Raw genomic sequence first — 21,418 nt, 5'->3', positions numbered from 1 at the left:
TAGGGAAAGGAAGTGGAAGGCCTCTATCAGAGGAAATGCTTGTGCAAATGTCATCAGGATGCAGCCTGCTCCAACGGGAGGAGGTGGGGCGAAGACTGAGCTAGGAGCTTGGGACATTAGCCTCCTGATGGTGCCAAGCTGTTGAAAGATAAAAATTATGAACTTTGAAAAGCATATCTAGTCTTATCAGCCCCTACCTCAGTACATATGGACGCAGAAGTCCCAGTTTCTGTTTTAAGGATAGGGATGCTGGGGGCATTTTTGTCCGAAGAGACCATGCCAACTGCTCCGTGGATAATTACTTGAAAGAAGGCAAATGGAGTTGTGGGAATACCGGCTAGGTGACTAGGGCAACGTGCTGTGCAAGAAGTGACTGGACCCAGAGGCAAAGAATAAAGGTTGTCTTGGAAATTGGCAGGAACTAGAATGTGGGATCCAGTTGGAGTAAACAGATCACTGATGGCGTGCCCTTGAGGGTACACCCTATCTCAGTCACTCCCTCCGTATCCCTCTGCTTCCGGGGCGCCACGAGGTAAGCAGCTTTGTCCCGCACTCCCTTCTACCTTGCTGTTCCACCTCACCACAGGCGCAGAGCCAGAGAGCAAGGACTGAGTACCTTTGAAACTGAAAATCAAAAGAGATGCTCCGCCAACCCCCAATCTGTACAACTCAGCGTGTTACCATGGTGATGAGAAGTGACGGACAAGAAGGGAGGAGGGAAGTAGAAAAGATAGAGGCGACTAATGTGCTGAGCAGAGGAGGAAGCAGAGATGTAGAGACTTTAGAAGGGTCAAACACTTGATGAAGAAAGTAACATTTGCAAGCAGGACCAGTCCGAGAAGGGGGCGGGGGCGGGGAGGCGGGGCGGGGGAAGGCAGGGGAGAAGAAGAGTAACATTTTCTTCTTAAAAGCTAAAATGTCTTCCAGAACTTTGGAATCAGAGGCAGGAAGATCCCTGTGAGTTCAAAGCCAGCCTGGTCTATATGATGAGTTCTAGGCTAGCCGGGGCTACATAGTGAGCCACTGTCTCAAAAAACAGAAACAGAAACAGAAACCAACCAACCAAACCTAAATGTTACATACAGTTATAATACAATAATCATGCATTAGTATATGTTCAAGTACCGTAGAACAGAATAAGCCTCAAAGAAAAATCATCTGTGGATCATACCTTCCCATTCTATATTTTAAGGTTCTAGCAGTAAAATATGAGAATATCTCAGGAAAAAATTTTTTCTTTTTTTCTTTTTTTTTTTTTTTGTTTGTTTGTTTGGTGGTTGGGAGTGGGGGTGATAGGATGTTTCTCTATGTAGTTCTGGCTGTCCTGGAACTCACTCTGCAGATCAGGCTGGTCTCCAACTCACAGAGATCTACCTGCCTGTGCCTCCCAAGTACTAGAGCTAAAGTGTGCACCACCACACCCAGCTGAAAATATATTTCTTTCAAGCAGGTTGCTAGTCACAAGACTCACTAGTAAGTTTTCACGACTGGTAACAGCTTTGATAAATATCAATGCTATAAAATAACTTATAGAGATGGGACTGTCACGCAGTTGGAAGAATTATCTCAGGGCTCTGCCTAACATGCACAGAGCCTTGGGTTTCATCCTTAGGGCCTTATAAAAGCAAGCAAGATTGTGCATACCTTAAACTCAGCACTCTGTAGAGAGGTGGGGGATGGATTGGAAATTGGAGGTCATCCTTGGATACATAGCAAGTTTGAAACCCACCAGGGCTAGAGGAGTCCCTGCCCGAAAAAAATATAATAATTTATAAAGTCCTATTAGCAGCTCCCCATATTATTAATAATATTATTATTAGCAGTTGTTCATATAAGTAATCCCAAGGCTTGGGAGGCTAAAGCAGGAGACCGCCGCTTTTAACAACATAGTAAGTTCTAGGCTAACCTAGGATATAACATCAAGTTCTGTTATCCACAGTGTGTGTGTGTGTGTGTGTGTGTGTGTGTGAACCTAAATTCTAAAACACGCTCCAGGAAGAAAACCTAGAAGAATGAGAATCCACCACAAAAATTCAGAAAATCTTGTTTTCAAGCCTTCAAGTCTGCCAGCCACAACGCTGCAGCCCACACACACTTGAGCGAACGAACATTCATTACCTTTCGGATGAAGTTGACGTGACATTCACCCTTCTGCTCCACCGGGGGGCACTCTGGGGGCACCCGGTAGCTAGTGTGAGCCTTGCTCTGACACTCTGCATACTGCACTGCTGACCGGAACTGCAGCTTTAAGGAGTTCACGTCTTTGACTACGTTGGTGACGTCAAAGCTCTGCAGGACAGAGGAAGGAAACACAGCTCCATTAGGAAGACCTAGTCTTGTGTATAACATTTTAGATAAAGGTAGACTACATGAAAGATACACACTACAGCCATGTCTAGAGCTAGTTTCATTAACAGAAGGAATCCCTCTGAAAGAGAACTTAATGGACGCCTTTAGTTACACCTCCAATCTCCTGTCCAAGCACAGATTCCTAGGCTTCTCCTATTTTTACAGGAATACGGCCCTAGAGAACTATGCAGAACAGAAAGTATCTTCATCCCTGGAACGACCTGTACACATGGCCTTGAGCTGCCAAAGATTCCTAGACACTATATAACAACCTGACCCACTGAAACACACGGTGTGTATTTCTAAGTCATCAGTGAGTTTTGCTTTCCAAAGCACACCCTTGAAACAGAAGGGAAGCACAATTTCAGAACAGATTTCCTTTTAAAATTGTCTGTCACTTGTCATTTCCCACGGACTTGGATCACCAGACCACTGAGGAGTGAACAGCCAAGCTGGAGCTGTAATTTCCTTCCTCGAGGCCCACAGAACCACCATGGGACTGGCACTGCCCCTAACAGCCTTCAAACGGGGCACCTGAGAAGCCCGGTCATTTACCAGTGTTTCAAAGGCCTTGACCTTGACGTATGGCAAATTACACAACGATCCTTCCCGGTTCACGAACATAAAGGCCAGCTCTTGTGAGTCTGGAGCCCTGTACTCACGTATCCAGTGAACATGTTGTCTGTCTTCCCAATGGTGACATTGTTGAACAGGATTTCTGCAACCGTGTCAACTCCATCAAAGATCAACTTTACCTTCTGCCATTCACTAAGAGACAACAAAAGATTTTTAAAACATTAACCCATGTAAGTCTCTTTGTCATCAGTTAAGAACTAACAAAGTAAAGATTCCACAGGAAACTATACACCCTTAACCTTAAGGCCATCAAATTTCAGGAGTATCAGTTTGACATTAGCTGTAATAATTTCTTTGAGTGATCCAGTCCTATGATGTGGCTGTCAGAGCTTTGCCATAAAATCAAGAGCACAAATTATAATTTCCAAATGAGTTGATTCTCCCAGTTATTCCAGAGTTCTTAGATAACCCAGAAAACATTTGTCAAAGCTATTGAATCTTAGATAACACATTAACCATGACCTAGTGTCAATGATGGAGAATCCTGTGCTCGGTACTTTGCTCAGCCTTACAAGGAACAACCTGGAATTTGAAGTTTGTACTCTGGATGGCATTCAAGCCCACAATACACAGGACTCAAACAGAAACTTCTTGATCTACTGGGCAAGGGCTAGCGGAGGCTCACCGTGTAAGAAAGAAGAGAATAGGAAAGAAGTGAATAAGAAGTCAAAGAAGTGAATATTTTTCATCAGTAACAAGGAACTAAATCATGATGAACACTGCTGTACTGTGGTTGTTTAATCAAAGGAAGCCTTGATAAAGGACCAATGTCTCTAATGTGCTCCATCAGTTAGCAGTGCTACATCCCATCTACAGATGGAAAGTGAGTTAGTTACTGACTGTCTAGGCTGGGATAGGAACAGTGAATGGGAACGGGAAATGATAACTAATGAGTAACTGATGATGGCTGATTTAATTAGGGCTTCTATTGCTGAGACAAAAAAAAAAATGCCATGACTAAAAGTGACTTGGGGAAGCAGGGGTAATCTCAGTTTACAATTTAGGTCACTCTCCACCAGTGAGGGAAGCGAAGGCAGGCTCTGGAGGCAGGAGTGGAAGCAGACGCCTTAGAAGAACGCTGCTTCATATATATATATACATATATGAAAGTGTCCTACATTTTCTTACACCACATCTACCTGTGATAGCGCATGATTTTTGATCCTAGCAGGGAGGCAGAGTAAGGCAGACCTCTGTAAGTTCAAGGCCAGCCTGGTCTACAAATTGAATCCAGGACAGCCAGGGCTATAACAAATAAAAACCTTGCCTCAAAAAACTAAAGAAAGAAAGAGAGAATGAGAGAGAGAAAGAAATTGTGGTTCTCAATTGTGGTTCTCCCTTAGATAACTCCGGTATGCATCAAGTTGAAACAAAACAAACAAACAAACAAAAACCAAAAAAAAAAAAAAACAGGATAATGGTGATGACTGCCAAACTCTGAATATACTAAAAGCCATGGAATTGTTCTTTAAATTAAGCAAATTTCATGTTATAAAGATCAGAGTTCAATAAAATTGTTTTTGTTAAGATAAGTAGAAGAGTCTGGGTCTCAGAGAACCATGCCACCCCACCATACAAAGCCCTAATAGTGTCAATTACTTTAAAGACAGACTCTTTATTCAGACACATCATTTGGGCTGAGTTGCTGAGAAGGAGAAATTGAACAAGTTGGGGGTCCATGGCAGGGCCAGGGGTGGTGGGGCCAGTGTCACAGGTACGCAGTGAAGCCAGTATTTCCTTTATGAAGCCATGAAACAGGCTTTCTCTTCCTGAGGAAAAGCAAGTAATGTTTTCTCACACCATCAGAGACTAAAAGGCAAACCCAAGACACTGGATTCTGCAGTTTCTGGGTAAAGTCAAAACCGGAACGTGAGGAGGCTCTACTAAGAGAAATGCCAGGCAAACTTAGACATAATGGGAGAAGGCAGTGGAGAAAGATCGAGGCGGCAAATCCACATCCCTTGGCACAAGCTTGGGAAGAGGCACCTGTGTTACATGAAGAAGAGCAATGGGCTATTGGGATGTAAGCTACTTGAGTAGGGATGTCAGCTGGCTGGATTTGGGATGTGCTATGTTCAAAGGGAAATGGGATTTTGTCTGGGATTTTTGTGCTATTTGTTTTTCTTTTGTTTTGTTTTAAGACAGTCTCAGGGAGCCCAGAGTAACCTGGAACTCACTATGTAGTGGGAGACAGGATTCTTGTGAGAAATATTTTAAGCATTATCTGGAAAGAAAAGCCTGACACGCAGTAGCTTGCACCACCACTTGGACTACCATGTGGCATGGTTCTCCTAATATATTGATCGTAATATTCTGGCTTCATTTTCAACACTGAGGGTTGAACCCAGGGTCTTATGCACACTAAACGGGCTCTTTACCCTATCCTGTGGCTTTAGATTTTAAAGCGATAATAAGTAATATAACAAAAAAAATCATACACAAGAAAATTGTTCAAATTTAGTAATAATGGTGGCTTGTATACTTGCTTACAGTCTGCTTCGCCTAGAAATATTTTCTTATGATAACAGAACACTGCTGAAAGCAATACTTGTAGTTTTCTTTATGGCCACATGAGTAAGGTTAAGGTCATAGTTTTGTATTACCAAAATTAACCTGTAAGCTTCCCCTGCCCAAGGACCAAGTAACCTCCTGGAATGCTGGGAGTTGTAGTTCTTATAACAAAAGCCTCATGGGAAAGTATGGTGGCCTATGGGTTTGTCTTTATAAACCCCTGCAACAGTGTCTCAGGGCCATTCAGCTTGGAAATTCCAGGAATGGCCTTGACCAAAGTCCATCTCTTAGTCAGTACTTAATATTTAATAAAGCTTGCTTCAAATTTGGCCCAAAATGGTGGAATTGGTTTTTCTCCAGAGAATCTCGGGATTGACAGTATCAATGGTTGTATAGCACTAACAACACTGTAGATGGGGGAAACGTGCTTCAATGCCTAAGGCTCTAGGCTCAGATCCTAGTACCATCCCCGTACACACACACACACACACACACACACACACACACACACACACATACACACATACACACACACACAACACACACACACACCACACACACACACACACACACACACCACACACACACACACACACACACACACACACACACATATACACACACACACAAGCACTGTGGTGGCGAGGGAGCCTGTGAAGATAACTTGGTCAGTAAGGTGCTCGCTTGCCATGGAAGCAGAAGAATTTGAGCACAATTTACAGACCAACATAAACGATGGGCACAGGCACAGCAGCACTTGCCGGCAAGCCCAGAACGGGGGAGGCAGAGACAGGAGGACCCTTGCGACTCATTGACCAGTCTAGCAAAATTGGAGAGCTCAAAGTTCAGAGAAACAAAAAGCAAAGTGGACAGTAATTGATTAAATCGCCTGGCATTTCTCCTTTGGCCACACACATACATACACACACGCACACACACATGCACACACACAGAATAACTTCACAAAAAGTACTGCTGATCAATACATCAATACATTCTCCAAGACACTGGGGAAGTCCAGGGCATTTATATAAAATGGGATTTAGGTGACTTCAGTATAACCACTAGAGCAATTATTCCCTAAAACGCAATGTCATGACTGATGAGCAGTGGCCCCATCCTCACATATAAAATGAAAAATAAATTACACAGTCACTTCGATAACACAAAAGTCTAATCTGATTTAACTCTGATTGATATACAACCTAAGCAGACATAAAGCATAAATGAAAATCTTGTCATAATACAGTATATAGCACATAGTATACATAATATAGTATATATAATATACTTTTAAAAAAATTTATTTAATGTAAGTACACTGTAGCTGTCTTCAGATACTCCAGAAGAGGGCATCAGATTTCATTATGGATGGTTGTGAGCCACCACATGGTTGCTGGGATTTGAACTCAGGACCTTTGGAAGAGCAGTCGGCGCTCTTAACCACTGAGCCATCTTGCCAGCCCTATAATATACTATATAGTACATAGTATCTATGGGCATAGTATATATACTATAGTATATATGGACATAGTATATATAGTATATATGGATGTAGTATATTAGTATAGTATATATAAAAATATACATACCTGAGATTAAAGGGGATTTTAAATTCCGTGCTGTAGGTCCAGTTATCTAAGGAAATCCATCTATAGTTCAGGTCATTAAATCTGTAGTAAGGATCCTGTTGGTACAAGATAAACATGGTAGCCAAATATGCTAAAAATAAACAATTGAAATAGGTAACAAACAATGACTATTGATCACCTAAAAATTAATGAACTCTTGGCCTAGGAAAGTCAGACGATTAACACTGAGAATGTGGGCTGTGGATCAGAGGCTGCAGATACGGCCCAGTGGTGGGATATGCAAGGCCCCGAGAACAGTGCCCAGTGCTGTAAAACGACGAGGATGTGGGAGAAAATTCCCAACAGTATGCGTGAAATGAAAGAGCTCTGCGGTACAAATAATACTCATTATCAGAGAACGTGTCCGGAGATAGATACCGGCTCCCTTTGTATTGATTGTTTTTTATTATATATTTGTTTATATGTGTGAGAGTGCTCAGGCATGCACCACCGTGGGTCTCCCTTCTCCCCAGGGCCATCGGCCATCGGCCCACGTGGACGAAGTGGGCAGAGTGGTTGAACAGGGTATTGGATGGCCTGTGAGTACAAAAGAAAATGAAGTCATTCCAGGATCAGTTTTAGGGAGACAGACCAACGTTTTTAGGGGTGAATCAATGGTTAGATAGTTTAGGGGAAAGGAGTAGGAAAATCCAGGATGGACAAAGGTCATTGGCTGAAGGCTAAACTGAGCCGCCTCATTAGCCTAGAGAGGCATCCCAGGAATCTCAGGTGCTTGCCGATCCAGTTCTTATCAGGAGAAAGGAAGCTGAACCTGTAATCTAACCAAAGACATTCCACAGATAGAGGGGAGATGGGGGACCGGGGTGGGGGTTGAACTCTCCGGAGAAGGTCAGAGAAGGAGAAGCCCTGCTGGTAAAGAGAGTCCACCATTTTGTGAGAGCTCAGAAGGCTATCTGGACAATGGTAGACTTTGACCTTAATTAGCAGGGCAACACTCCACAGCACCTATGTGGGTGGTCAGAGGACTCGGTGGGAGAATCAGTTCTGCGTTTCCGTTGTGTGGCGTCCGAGAACTGAACTCAGCCATCAGGCCTGGCAGCAAGCGCCTTCACCCACTGAACGGTCTCCAAGAGACTCTGGCTGCCTCTTTTAAGCCAAACATAGAACCTCCAAAGTCCTGGCAGTAAATAAAATCTGACCGCCCTGGGACACGTTTCCTTTCTCTCCCAGGGCCCAGTTCTTGCTCTTTGCTTCCACTACCCCGGATAGCCTCCAGGGGGCAGCACATCTCCTGCCCTCTACTGCCCAAAGTTCAGCAGAAACTCCCATTCCTTGGAGACCTTAAGCATTTCCAACCTACTTTTCACTACGCTTTCTAAGTGAGCGCTGCTGGGGGCTGAGTAGAGACCACACAGGCAGTAAGTACACTCACTGCCACACTCATAGGATCCAGCTTTCCTGGATTATCCATGTTAGCAAACTGCAGCCCGTGGGCTTGATTCTGTGTGGCAGCCAGTCAAGGGCCAAGCGCTGACAGACTTACTAGGAGTTGTGGATATGGACCAACAGGCAAAGCACTGTTGCAAAGGTCTAAAGATCTCAGTTTGATTCCCCAGCAACATCGTAAAAGCTGAATGGAACAATGCCTGGAAAGTAGCCCAACAGCTAAGAGCACTTGGTTTTTTTTTTTTTTTTCGGGGGACCAGGATATGATTCCCAGCATTCAACTGGTGGCTCACAATCATCTGTAATTCCATTTCCAAGGGATCCAAGGTCCTCTTCCAGCCTCCCTGGGCACTGGGCACACACTAAACACTAATGCAAATAAAATAAAAAAATTAAATCTATCCGTTTTTTTAAAGGACAAGGAGCCAAGCTTTGTAGCCCTCCTGGGCTGTTGACATAGCCGATAGCAAAGTCACAGTGACCCCGACTATAATACAAAGAGGAATGATTTATATAAATCTATTATCCAAGCCAATCAGTTGCTGTAGCACCAATTTTTTCCCTTTGAGACCTATTCCACTGGTGCTAGAGAGAAGACTCAACAGTTAATAGTTTTTGTTTGTTTGTTTTATTTTGTTTTTTGAGACAGGGTTTCTCTGTGTAGCCCTGGCTGTCCTGGAACTCACTCTGTAGACCAGGCTGGCCTTGAACTCGGTTAATAGTTCTTAGTACTCTTGCAGAGGACCCAAGTTTGGTTCCCAGTAGCCACATCAGGCAGCTCACAACCACCTGTATCTCCAGCCCTCTTCTAGCCTCTGTAGGTTCCTGGAGATGGGTGGTACACATAAACTCACACAAACTTAGTCATAGCTAGGAAGAAGGGATCACAAATGAGGAAATGCCTCTATCGGAGAGGCCGTTAGGAAGGTCTGTGGGGTACTGTCTTGATTAATGATTGATGTGGGAGCACTGAGCCCACTGTGGGCGGTGCTATCCCTAGACAGGTGGTCCTGCTTATATGAGAAAGTAGGCTGGGAGAGACACGAGGAGCAAACCAGTTAAGTGGCATTCCTCCTTCTACACTTCTGCTTCAGTTCCAGTAGACTGTGACTCAGGATGTGTGTGCTGACGACTTTATGTCAACTTGACACAAGCTAGAGTCATCTGAAAGGAGGGAACTTCAGCCAGGTGTGGTGCTGTACACCTTTAATCAGAGTACTTGGGAGGCAGATGCCAGTGCACCTCTGAGTTTGAGGCTAGCCTGGTCTACATGAGTCCCAGGGCATCCAGAGATACTAGGTAAGACTGTCTCAAAAAATAAAACAGGGCTGGTGAGATGGCTCAGTGGGTAAGAGCACCCGACTGCTCTTCCGAAGGTCCGGAGTTCAAATCCCAGCAACCACATGGTGGCTCACAACCATCTGTAACAAGATCTGACGCCCTCTTCTGGAGTGTCTGAAGACAGCTACAGTGTACTTACATAAAATAAATAAATAAATCTTAAAAAAAATAAATAAAATAAAATAAAATAAAACAATCCGGGCAGTGGTGGCGCACGCCTTTAATCCCAGCACTTGGGAGGCAGAGGCAGGCAGATTTCTGAGTTTGAGACCAGCCTGGTCTACAGAGTGCGTTCCAGAACAGCCATGACTACAGAGAGAAACCCTGTCTCAAAAAACCAAAAATAAACAAACAAATAAATAAATAAAAATAAAACAAACAAGAAGGAAGGAGTCACAATGGAGAAGACAGCTCTATAAGACTAGGTTGTAAGGCATTTTCTTATTATTTCTTAGTGGTTAGTGGGAGAAGGCCTAACCCATTGTGGGTGGAAATGGGTCAGAGCTGTTGGTCCTGGGTTCTATGATAAAGCAGGCTGAGCAAGGCACGTTGAGCAAGTCAGTCAGCAGCACTTCTCCAAGGCCTCTGATTCAGCTCCGGCTCCAGGTTCCTGCCCCGTTTGAGTCCCGGACCTGACTTCCTTGGATGGTAAGCTGTAATACTGAAGCATAGTCAAAAAATAAACCCTTCCCTCCCCAAGTTGCTTTGGTCATGGTGTTTCATCACAGCAACAGAACCCCTAAGATAGAGCTGGATGTCATCTCCTGGAGGGCAGTAACTCCAGGAGTAGAAGAAAAAGCCAGTGTTGTCCATGATCCTCTGCAATGAGAGTGGAATGGCCGTGTTTGACTGGTAGTGACCATCTGGGCAGCTGTCCAGGCTTCCCACCCATGAAGCAGCATCATAATGACTCCAGGGGAGTACACTGCCATCAAGGTTTCAACCTGCCACACATCGTTCCTAACTAGGGTAGCTTGATAAGCCACCTCGGGAGAGAGTAAGGTGAGCTTTAAAGCTACGAAACAGATTTGTATTTTAAGTTGTGCTTCGGGGTGAGACGCTGTCAACTGGTGTGTGGAAGTCCCAACTACCTTGCTTCCCTTTCTGCTGCTCTGAGCCGCCCCGGTGAAGAAACACAGAATAAATATTTAAGAACTCAGGCTGGAAGAGAAGCCCAGTTATTAACTTGCCCAAATGTCTTCACTCAGCCCTATTTATAACTCCGCACTGTGGACTTAAACCAAGATGGTTAAAAATATCATGAAAGAAAAAGACTAGCAAGCTTCGAGGGCAGCTCAGCCAAGGACGTCAACACACTGCACCCCAGGGCTAGCGGGGGCAGCAGGGCTTGGGTCTCCTTCCTGTGTCTGTGTTCCTTGCAGGAAGCTACGAGGGAAGCCCAAGAAGGCAATCATGCTAGATGTGTTTTCTCACATGAAGAGAATTTACAGGCTAGTTTCTCCCACTTATACAATTCCAACTTTTTTTTTCCATTTTACTGATGGGGGAGGGGGACCCAAGTGCCAGGCCTCACGTATGGAGCCAGAGGAGAATGTATAGGAAGCGACTCTTTCCTCCCACTATGTGGGTCTCAGGGATTGACTTAAGGTCGTTAGCCTTGGTAGAAATCATGTTTGCCCACTGAGCCATCTTGTCAGCCCTATTCCAATCTTTTCTTTAAAACAACAACAACAACAACAAAACAAAACTCTAGTTTTTAAGGTTTATTGCACAGTAGGGAAGGTGGCAGAATTTAGCTACAAACACAATGGAAAGGCTCTTGTCATTCCAGGCACTAGCAGATGTCACACAGGGCCAGGATATAGACCTCTGAGGTGTCAGTGTCAAGACTTTGTATGCCAGAATCTCCCATGCCTGAACCAAATGAAAAGTTGAACCATGATGGCTTGAGAGCAGAGTCTCCAATGTCACTTTGTGTGGTAGTCCTGCTGTCTACACCCTGGCTCTCCGGTGTCCATAAATACCTTGCAAGCACTCTGTTCCGAGCTCATCCTAAAACCCGGAGGGCCGCTGCTCACACACACATGGCAGAGAGTAGCTGAGTTTCTGGAAGCAGCACACCAAGCCCAACAGACCTGGTCACAATGGGGCCTGGCGCTGACTTGTGCAGCTTACAGAAAACGCTGCATTGGTGCACTAGCTGGCAGAGAGAAATAGAAATGTAAGAAAGAACACTCCAAAACTCAAGGAGCTGTGAGAGAGACCCCAAACAGGGCGGGTTTATAAGGGAAGAGCCACCCTGGATGTGAACAGCACCACACCATGGTCTGCAGCAGCCTGAATCAAAAGAGGGAAAGGAGAAAGACAACCAGCCTCTGTGTTCTCTGCTCTCTGAGTCCTGGCCAGCCCATGTGAAGGGATGCTTAGCCACCCCTACTCCTGCCCCATAAATGCTGCCATACCTGCCCCGCACCTAACCCATCGACTCCACTCTCACAAACTGTAATTCCAAAAGAAATCCTCCTAAATTACTTTATATCAGGTTCTTGGTCAGAGCCACCAGGAAAGTTCCTACTATAAAGCTCTCTCTGCTTGAACTCTCTAGAGGAACCTAGTGTTACCCAATTTGTTTTTAAAAGGCAAATGCACAGCAACGGAAGAGAGTGGGCAGACAGCATACAGAAAAGAAGGAAACCTTTGTCAGCTGTACTTCAGAGGGCAGTTAATAGATGAATATCTAAAGAGCTACAAAAATTAAACAAAAAAAAAACAAAACTTCAAGTTGCCAATGAGTTCTCAAAACAAGAAATATGAACAACTAACAATGTTTCTAGAAGTGTTTAGCCTCCTTATTAACCATGCAGACATAAATGAGAAGTACTTTGAGGTAAGATGGCTCAGTAGGTGAAAAGAGCTTGCCTGCTCAAACTGGAAAACCTAAGGCCAGTTCCCAGAATCTACAGTGGGAGGAGAGAACTGACCTTTGATCTCTGACCCTGACAGCATGTCATGGTTAGGCACACATATGTTCAAATTCACTTCTCTCTCTTCTTTCTCTCTCTCCCTCACTCCCTCTCTTTTCCTCTCTCTTCCCCATTCCTCTCTCTCTCCTTTCCTCTTTCTTTGAATAAGTTTTTAAAATTAAAAAAAAACCAATAATTTTAGAACATCAGCAGTATAGCTATTGTGGAAGAAAGAGATGCCGGTGGGGATATGAGGATGAGAAGTGCTCGGCCCTTGCTAGTGAGGATGTGATTGGTGTGGCCTCTGTGGGGACCACTGTGACATCTTCTCAGAATGTAAACACAGCTGACCCGGATATACCACACTTCTGCACATCTACATCTATTGCCCCTTAATTCACAGCATCAAAGAGATTAAATCAGCCTAGATGTCAGTCAGCAGAGGACTGACCATTAACATGTGGTAATATACACAACAGAATTTTGCTCAACTCTCAAGAAGAACTAAACTTGCAGCAAAATGCATGGCACTGGGAAATACAACATCAGGTGAGGTAAGCCAGGCTCAGAAAGTTTTCTTTCACGTGCAGATCCTAGGGCCTCATGTTTACATATGTGGATGCATGTGCGAGAAAGTGTGTAGAAGCTGGGGAAGCTGGGAAGGGGCCCATGAGGGAAAAGAGGCTTTAAGGAAGGGGACAACGGAAGAGTAAAGAATACATGTGATATCATGTGATATAACAAGTCGGCGGGGTCGGGAATGTGTGTGTGTGTGTGTGTGTGTGTGTGTGTGTGTGTGTGTGTGTGTGTGTGTGTGTGTGTGTGTGTGTAGGGGGGAGAGGGAGTGGGAGGGGAGCCACAGCAAACCTGTTAGTTTAATCTGCTCATTAAACAAAGAACGGGGCAGTGATATGCTCAGCTGGGAAAGGCACCTGCTGTCAGGCCGGGCCACCTGAGTCCAATCCCCAGAACCAACATGGTAGGAGCTGAATGTTAACTCCTGCAGGTGCCCTCTGACCTCCACACAGGCACCGTGGTGCCTGCGTGCCCACATGTACATACACATACACACACACACACACACACACACACACACACACACACACACACACGTTCACACAAAATAAACAAGTAAGTGTGCAACTTAAAACTTTAATAAAGTAAGTCTTAAAAATACACATGCAGAATGCAGACTTAAGTCTCCCCTCACATCCGCACCAAATGGGCCTGTGTGCTAAAACAAAACAGTAAAGGAAAAATCACTTTTGGTTCTTAATAAGGGACTGTATTATGAAAAAATTTTCAGAGGCTTAGATTATACATAGTTATATGTCTATACACATATATGTGTGTGTATATACATGTATTCAATACACATATACATATATATATATATAATTAGTTATTCTAATGCTAATCAAGCACTTAATTTGGCTCCAGATTGGCTGACCTGCTCTGAGCCACATTAAAACTTTGAGTCCTGGGCTGGAGAGATGGCTCAGCAGTTAAGAGCACTGGCTGCTCTTCCAGATGTCCCAAGTTAAATTCCCAGCAACCACATGGTGACTCACAACCATCTGTAATGGGATCCGATGCCCTCTTCTGGTGTGTCTGAAGACCTACAGTGTACTCCTCATATATATAAAATAAATAAATAAATAAAATCTTAAAAAAACAAAAACAAAACAAAAAAAACTTTGAGTTCTGCTTAACATGAACAACGGTTTAGGGTCTTTCATGACCAAAAAAGAGTCAGGCAAGCTGCTGAGTTGCTAAACAAGCCCTGGAGTTCTCAGGCTGATATACTCCAGCCTTTAAGGTAAGGACTCAGGCTGATATACTCTAGTCTTTAAGGTAGGGACAGGCTGATATACTTCAGCCTTTAAGGTAGGGACTCATATCTACAGGATCAAACAAATATCAAAATCAAAGCTGCTGAGTATGGACTTATAGTAGAAGAAACCTAAAACCCAAAAGGTGGGGTTTCTAAGACCTTACACTTCTATGTCAGATGAACTTTTCAGCAACAGTAATAGTAGCTAGAAGACGCTGTCTGTGACTCTGCTGGGCAGGTCTTATTATCTCATTCACTAACACACAATCCGAGGCTCAAAGTCAAACAGCTGTTAACCAGTGGAACAGTGACTCACCCAGGGAAATGTGGCATGCTTACTCATGACCCAGGACTTAGGCGATGCCAGGGACACCACAGGAAATTCCAGTGTCAGTGTGCATTGAGAGCCAAGAGATAACCACACCGCATACGTGTAAGTTATCTGTAACTCCTACTTATCATACTTACAGCCTCCAGCCTCAATCCATATTTGCAATCTCAGCTACTAGGAAGCTGAGGCAGGAAAATCACAGCAAAGTTCAAGGCTACACTGTGAGCTCCAGGCCAGCCTGGACTGCAGAATAAGATTCGACTGTGTGTGTGTGTGTGTGTGAGAGAGGGGGGGGGGGGTGAAAATCAAAGCGGTGTGTGGTGGCACGTGTCTAGAATCCTGGCAATAGAGAAGCTAAAGCAGGAGGATTGCCATGAGTAAAAGGCCAGGCATAATGAGTTGAGCTGCTTGGACTAGATAGCAAAACACTGTCAGAGGGAGAGAGGGAGAGAAAGAGAGGACCCTCAAAGCCTCCTCCTTCCCTTTAGCCTCTCTCTCCTGGATGAACGCTACTAGCTCTGCCATACACACACACACACGCACACACACACACACACACATGCACACGCACACGCACACGCACTCGGCATGCCATGTGTTACCACAGGCCAAAACCAGCAAAGTCAAGTGAGCCAAACTGAGTCCTTACAAAACCAGGAGCCAAATGAGCCTCCCATGTTTCCAAGGTAATTAGTTCAAGTATTTGTTACAGTGATGCAGAAAACCAGTGGGAGCAACGAAAAGGCAGGAAGTGGGCAGGTGACCTCAGAAACGCATGGGTGTTACTCAGTGTTTAGAGTTTAAAAATCATAAACCCCAGGGGCTGGAGAGATGGCTCAGTGGTTAAGAAAGAGCACTCACTGCTCTTCCAGAGGACCCAAGTTTGGTTCCCAGCACCCCCATCTGGCAGCTCACAATCACATGTAACTCCAGCTCCAGGGGATCCGATGCCCTCTTCTGGCTTCTATGGGCATCACACACAGAGACATTTAAAAAGACACTGAAGCAGTCTCAATTTGCACAGCGAAAGTGATAAGCACTGTGGCTGGGAGTCAAGTACAGCTGAAAAAGCCCTGCTGAGGGTCGATTGCAAATGGAGCTCTTAAAGGGGCAGGCAGCCTTTTGCTTGTAACAGAAAGTTAGCTTAAAATTGGGAACTCAGGGGGCTGGTGAGATGGCTCAGTGGGTAAGAGCACCCGACTGCTCTTCCGAAGGTCCGAAGTTCAAATCCCAGCAACCACATGGTGGCTCACAACCACCCGTAATGAGATCTGATACCCTCTTCTGGTGTGTCTGAAGACAGCTACAGTGTACTTACATATAGTAAATAAATAAATAAATCTTTAAAAAAAAAAAAAAAGAAAATTGGGAACTCAGGGTTGGAGTCATTCTAAACAACATGAACAAATACAAGAAAACAGGTCTTTAAGGATACTTCAAAATAGGGATAATCAGGACTGGCAGAATGTTCAGATTGAGAAAAGTTTGCATTTGGATTGAGGCTGAGCTCGGAGGGGAGCAGCCTCAGCGCGACTTGTGTGGCACTTCTTTTGTTTTGCAAACCCGGACTAGGGACACCTGGAACTTCATCTCTCCCTCCCTTTCTTTTAGCTAAAAGAACCTTGTTACAGACCTAGCCAGATGTTGTTCTAAATAAAATTTAAATTTAAAGTTTATGAAAAGTCAATCAGGTTGTGAAATTTATCAAGACATTGCGATTTGGCTTGCCTACTTTATATAAAGTTATAGTGTACAGAGTTTGCTTATATGTATGTGTCTTTTCCTTGTTCCAAACAGCCATTAATTTGGTTATTGCAGAATATTGATGTTTGATCTATTGCATACCATCGTATTAAGTAAAATTGATAATCATTATCCTAAGATAGTTAATTTTATGCATGCTTGTAAATTCATGCATGCATGCATCCCATTTACTGGATTTGAAAAATAGCATTTATATGAGAGAAAAGTATATGTGAATTGAATCACATGCTTATTCTTTTGAGTTTCCTCCTGTTTCAGCATAGATAATTAAATTATCTTTAATCCAGCCTTTAATCCCAGCACTCGGGAGGCAGAGGCAGGCGGATTTCTGAGTTCGGAGGCCAGCCTGGTCTACAAAGTGAGCACCAGGACAGCCAGGGCTATACAGAGAAACCCTGTCTCGAACCCCCCCCCAAAAAAAATGTTGAACAATCAAACTTTTAAGTTGTATATTCATAGTCAATATTATATCTCAGAGCTTGCAATTGCTTATGCAACTTATAAGAAAAAATAATATTCCTTTAAGAAGATTGTTTTTGGGCAGTTAAGAAATTGTCCTGGGTTGCCGGGAAAAGACCCCCAGGATTTGCTTTTGTGTTATAGAGGTTTAAATAAAGCTTTAACTGATAAAGATTACAGATAGCTCCTAAAAGGATACAGACTCAGGATCCTTACATTTATTTGGGTTTAAGACTTACTACTCAAGCTGTTTTTTCATAGAAGATAGTTATTTGCAGAGACAACTTAAAGAATTTCTCTTATTTCTGATTAATAAATAAATAAATAAATTATACATATGTGATTATAATAACTTTTCAAGCATTTTAGTCACAATCTCTCTTCAAGAGAAACAATTGAAAGTGTAATTAGTCACTGTCCTTGTTATATTAAAACTGACTAACCATCCAGTATCTAAAATTTTGATGAAAATACAAGATTGTATTTTGATGCGTGAGCATCCCTTTTATATTCAGCATATTAGAGCACATACATCATTACCTGGCTCCTATTCAAGGGAGAAATTCCTAAGCTGAAGTTAGCCACTGGCAAGAAAGACTAAACAGAGAAGTCCTAGCTGTTTATTTTATAAATCTAAATAGTATATATGACTGACGCTTCCTAAAAGCTCTATGGTTTTGGGCTGGAAAACCACCCTGGACATTCATGACCTACACCTGGCATCAAGGCAACCGACTCCCACAGGCTATGTCCTGGGGAGGACACGGTATGTATATGAAGGTCTCTATCTCAAACCGGTCATTAGGTAACTAAGAGAATTAAAACTTCTTTAAAAAACAAAAACATATTCAACATTCCTATAGAAACAGCACTTTGGAGTGACCAGTGTTAGGTGCTAGCATCAATTAACCATAGAACAGTATTTTCCTTCCCACTTAGTCTACCAAACAAACCAATACCATCACACATTAAGAGCCTGGCTCATGGGTCCTCTGAAGCTATGGCAGGGAGAGATGCGCTAGGTGGCTACGTGAGCAGGAGAAGAAATAGAAACAAATTCCCGGAGGATGTTTTTAGCCATCTCAATGTTATTGTGGGCAATGACCAAAGCTTTCTGAATGTCCTGGTAGGAATAGCCCTGACTCCTGAGGCGTTCAATCTCACTTGAGAACTGCGGTGAGGGCGCTGTGGCCACAGGGTTAGCAGTGGCACCTCCGCCTTGTTGATAGCTACTAGCTTTTCGTTCTGAGTTGATTACCTGTACCTATGGTTAAGGGAAATGCAATTGCTGATTCAGCCACCAGAGATATGGTTTTCCTATCACAAAGTTCTATAGAAAGTGCTAAGAATTTTCATCAACTTTATCATGTCCCTGCTTCTACACTGCGACAGAAGTTTAAGCTCACATGAACAGAAGCTTGAGATATTGTCCTACAGTGTGGTAAATGTGTAAAATTTATTAATGCACCTTCTGTGGGCATTAATCCTCGCGGATTGCGACCCCTAGATGTGTGGCAGATGGACGTCACGCATATTCCAGCTTTTGGTAAATTACAATATGTACATGTGTCCATTGATACCAGTTCTGGTGTCCTACATGCCTCTCCCTTGACAGGGGAAAAGGCAGTTCATGTCATATCTCACTGCTTAGAGGCTTGGGCTGCATGGGGCAAGCCCCTAGTGCTGAAGACAGACAATGGTCCTGCATATACTTCTTCTAAATTTAGTCAATTTTGCAAACAAATGCAAGTAAAACATATTACTGGATTGCCCTATAATCCACAGAGCCAAGGCATTATTGAAAGAGCTCATCGTATTTTGAAACAATACTTGCAAAAACAAAGAGGGGGAATAGAGGCTATGATGCCAAAGATGACTCTATCCCTTACAATATTTACTCTTAATTTCTTAAAATTGGATGATGCTGGGAGATCACCAGCTGAAAGGCATGGACAATGGCCTCAAACTGCCCAATGAAATGGTCAAGTGGAAAAATGTCCTTGATAATAAATGGTATGGCCCAGATCCCATATTAATCAGCTCCAGGGGAGCTATTTGTGTTTTTCCACAGGGTGAAGATAATCCACTTTGGGTTCTGACACGACTGACAAGGACCGTGAAAGAGCAAGATGAATCCCAAAATGATCTTGTTATTCTTACTCCTGAGGCTTGAGACAGATAAGTATACCTTTGTGGGCCATAGTAAGATCATGGCCAGTACCTTTACCGGTACATTCCAATTCTTCTACCTTGCCTTTGTTTTTTGCAACGGAATGTTTTTTGGATGCACCTTGTACACGACAAACTCCTCGAGAGCCACGGGTGTATAATAGTACAAGTTTTCATTTAAATTATACACTATGCTTTGTGCATAATATGGATAAACCTTTTACACCCTGTATATTTTTTTTCTTGTTTTTTTTCGAGACAGGGTTTCTCTGTATAGCCCTGGCTGTCCTGGAACTCACTCTGTAGACCAGGCTGGCCTCGAACTCAGAAATCCTCCTGCTTCTGCCTCCCAGGTGCTGGGATTAAAGGCGTGTGCCACCATGCCCAGCTCCACCCTGTATATTTTTAAAGAAAAAGATTATCTCTAATTGGGCAGATCCCATTTACCAAAATAAAGTGAGCTCTGGAGTGTTATTTAATGCTTTAACGCAAATTGCTCAAGGAGCACAATCAGGCTCAGGTGATGTTGGAAATAATGTAACTTCACCTATAAACATCACCACTATTATGATAAAGGGAAATGTGACTATTCCCAAAAGATCACGATGGCTTGTTGGCAATGCTACTGCTATACGCAGCATGCCTTGGTGCCATCTGGACCTTGCATTTCCTACAGTTTTTTCACCTTGTCAATCAAATGTTTTTCCTCAGAAAGAAATTGCAAAGGGTTTTGTTTTGTCACCACCATTGGATTTTGCTGCAATGAATGATAAAGGAGATGCTACAGGGAAAGAAAATATTTGGCCATATTACCAATGGATTTTAAGTAATGAGGCAGGTGCTAGTACCAGTTTGTCAGCCTTTGCATTGCTGACTGGAACCTTTCATGAGATATTGAATGTTTCTGCCACACTTTCCAATACCTCTGCTCAGTTAGATAATGTGACATCTAATAGAGTTATCAGAAATATGACTACTTCTCCAGTAGAAGTTTGTGTTAATCCTCCATTTTTCTTTATATTGGCTGAATTTCAAAATAATACAGAATGGTTAGATTGTACAAATGTCACTTGTCTTTTGACGCAATGCTGGAATGGAACCAAATTTCTTAGCCTTAGTGGTACGTACATCTACCAACCTTTGTCCCTGTGCCTGTTGAGGCAGATCCAGAGAACTTCCCAGTCATGAGTCTTGTTTGGCAGAAGAGAGATTTTGGAATCACAGCTGCCATTGTTACTGCTATTGCAGTGTCCGCCGAGTCAGCAGTTACTGAAGGAATTGCTATGGCCAATCAAGTTAATACTGCTGACACCATAAATCAGATAGCAGAAAAAAACGTCTGAGGCATTGCTTACCCTGCAAAGGGCAGATTCTCATATCGCCTCAGGATTAACGTTAGTGAATCAAAGAGAGATATTTTACAACATAACATGGAACAGATGACGGATGTCATACAAATGAGTTGTGTGGCATCAACCCCACATGTGTGCATTACTCCCGTTAGGTATATTAACAATTCTTTCATTAAAAGTACAGATTTACCGAATTATCTGAAGGGGAACTGGTCGAAGGAGCTGGAAAGGTTGCAGACGAATCTGCAGATACAGATCCTGAACCTTAATGGAACCAGAGTGGAATCAGTGACCCTTGGAGACTTTACCTCTTGGCTTACCTCTGCATTTTCTTACTTTAAGGAATGGGTGCGAGTGATTTTGTTTGGTGCTGCCATATGCTGTGGACTGGTGTTCATGCTCTGGTTGGTATGCAAATTCAGAACTCAACAAAAACGTGACAAGGTGATTATAACTCAGGCACTTTTAGCCATTGAAAACAGCACCTCCCCTGAAGTTTGGTTATCTATGCTCAAGAATTAGTCGGCATCTGAGTTCTCTGCTCTTGCACCCCACGGATTTATGGATCCATTGCACTGGGATGAGAGAAACTCAACGATCATTGATCAGCCCTTGCACATCGCTGAGGTTTCCTCATTGCACGCGATAAGGTGATCATGATTTCTCTGCTAATTCATTCCTTAAAAAACTTGGCTGGCCTCTTTTGTAGA

At 43.4% G+C, this 21,418-nt stretch overlaps 1 protein-coding gene across 3 annotated transcripts in view; it reads right to left on the bottom strand.

Annotated features, from left to right (window-relative positions):
* Manba (mannosidase, beta A, lysosomal) overlaps positions 1–21,418 on the bottom strand; it is an 85,794-nt gene that overhangs the window by 57,313 nt on the left and 7,063 nt on the right. For 2 of the 3 annotated variants that reach the window (XR_867210.3, NM_027288.3), the window contains exons 2-4: positions 7,089–7,183; positions 3,012–3,117; positions 2,119–2,289 (exon numbers count right to left, since the gene is read on the bottom strand). Coding sequence is in view for 1 of the 3 variants with exons in the window: in NM_027288.3 (NP_081564.3) it covers positions 2,119–2,289; positions 3,012–3,117; positions 7,089–7,183 (372 nt within the window). In the remaining 2 variants the exon portion in view is untranslated. Of the gene's footprint in view, positions 1–1,644; positions 1,747–2,118; positions 2,290–3,011; positions 3,118–7,088; positions 7,184–21,418 lie in introns of all 3 variants that reach the window. The other variant, XM_006500908.3, reaches the window with a different exon arrangement.

The sequence above is a fragment of the Mus musculus genome, chromosome 3 (assembly GCF_000001635.26).
Source record: "Mus musculus strain C57BL/6J chromosome 3, GRCm38.p6 C57BL/6J".
Lineage (NCBI taxonomy): Eukaryota > Metazoa > Chordata > Mammalia > Rodentia > Muridae > Mus > Mus musculus.
This window is presented reverse-complemented; position numbering and strand designations above follow the sequence as displayed.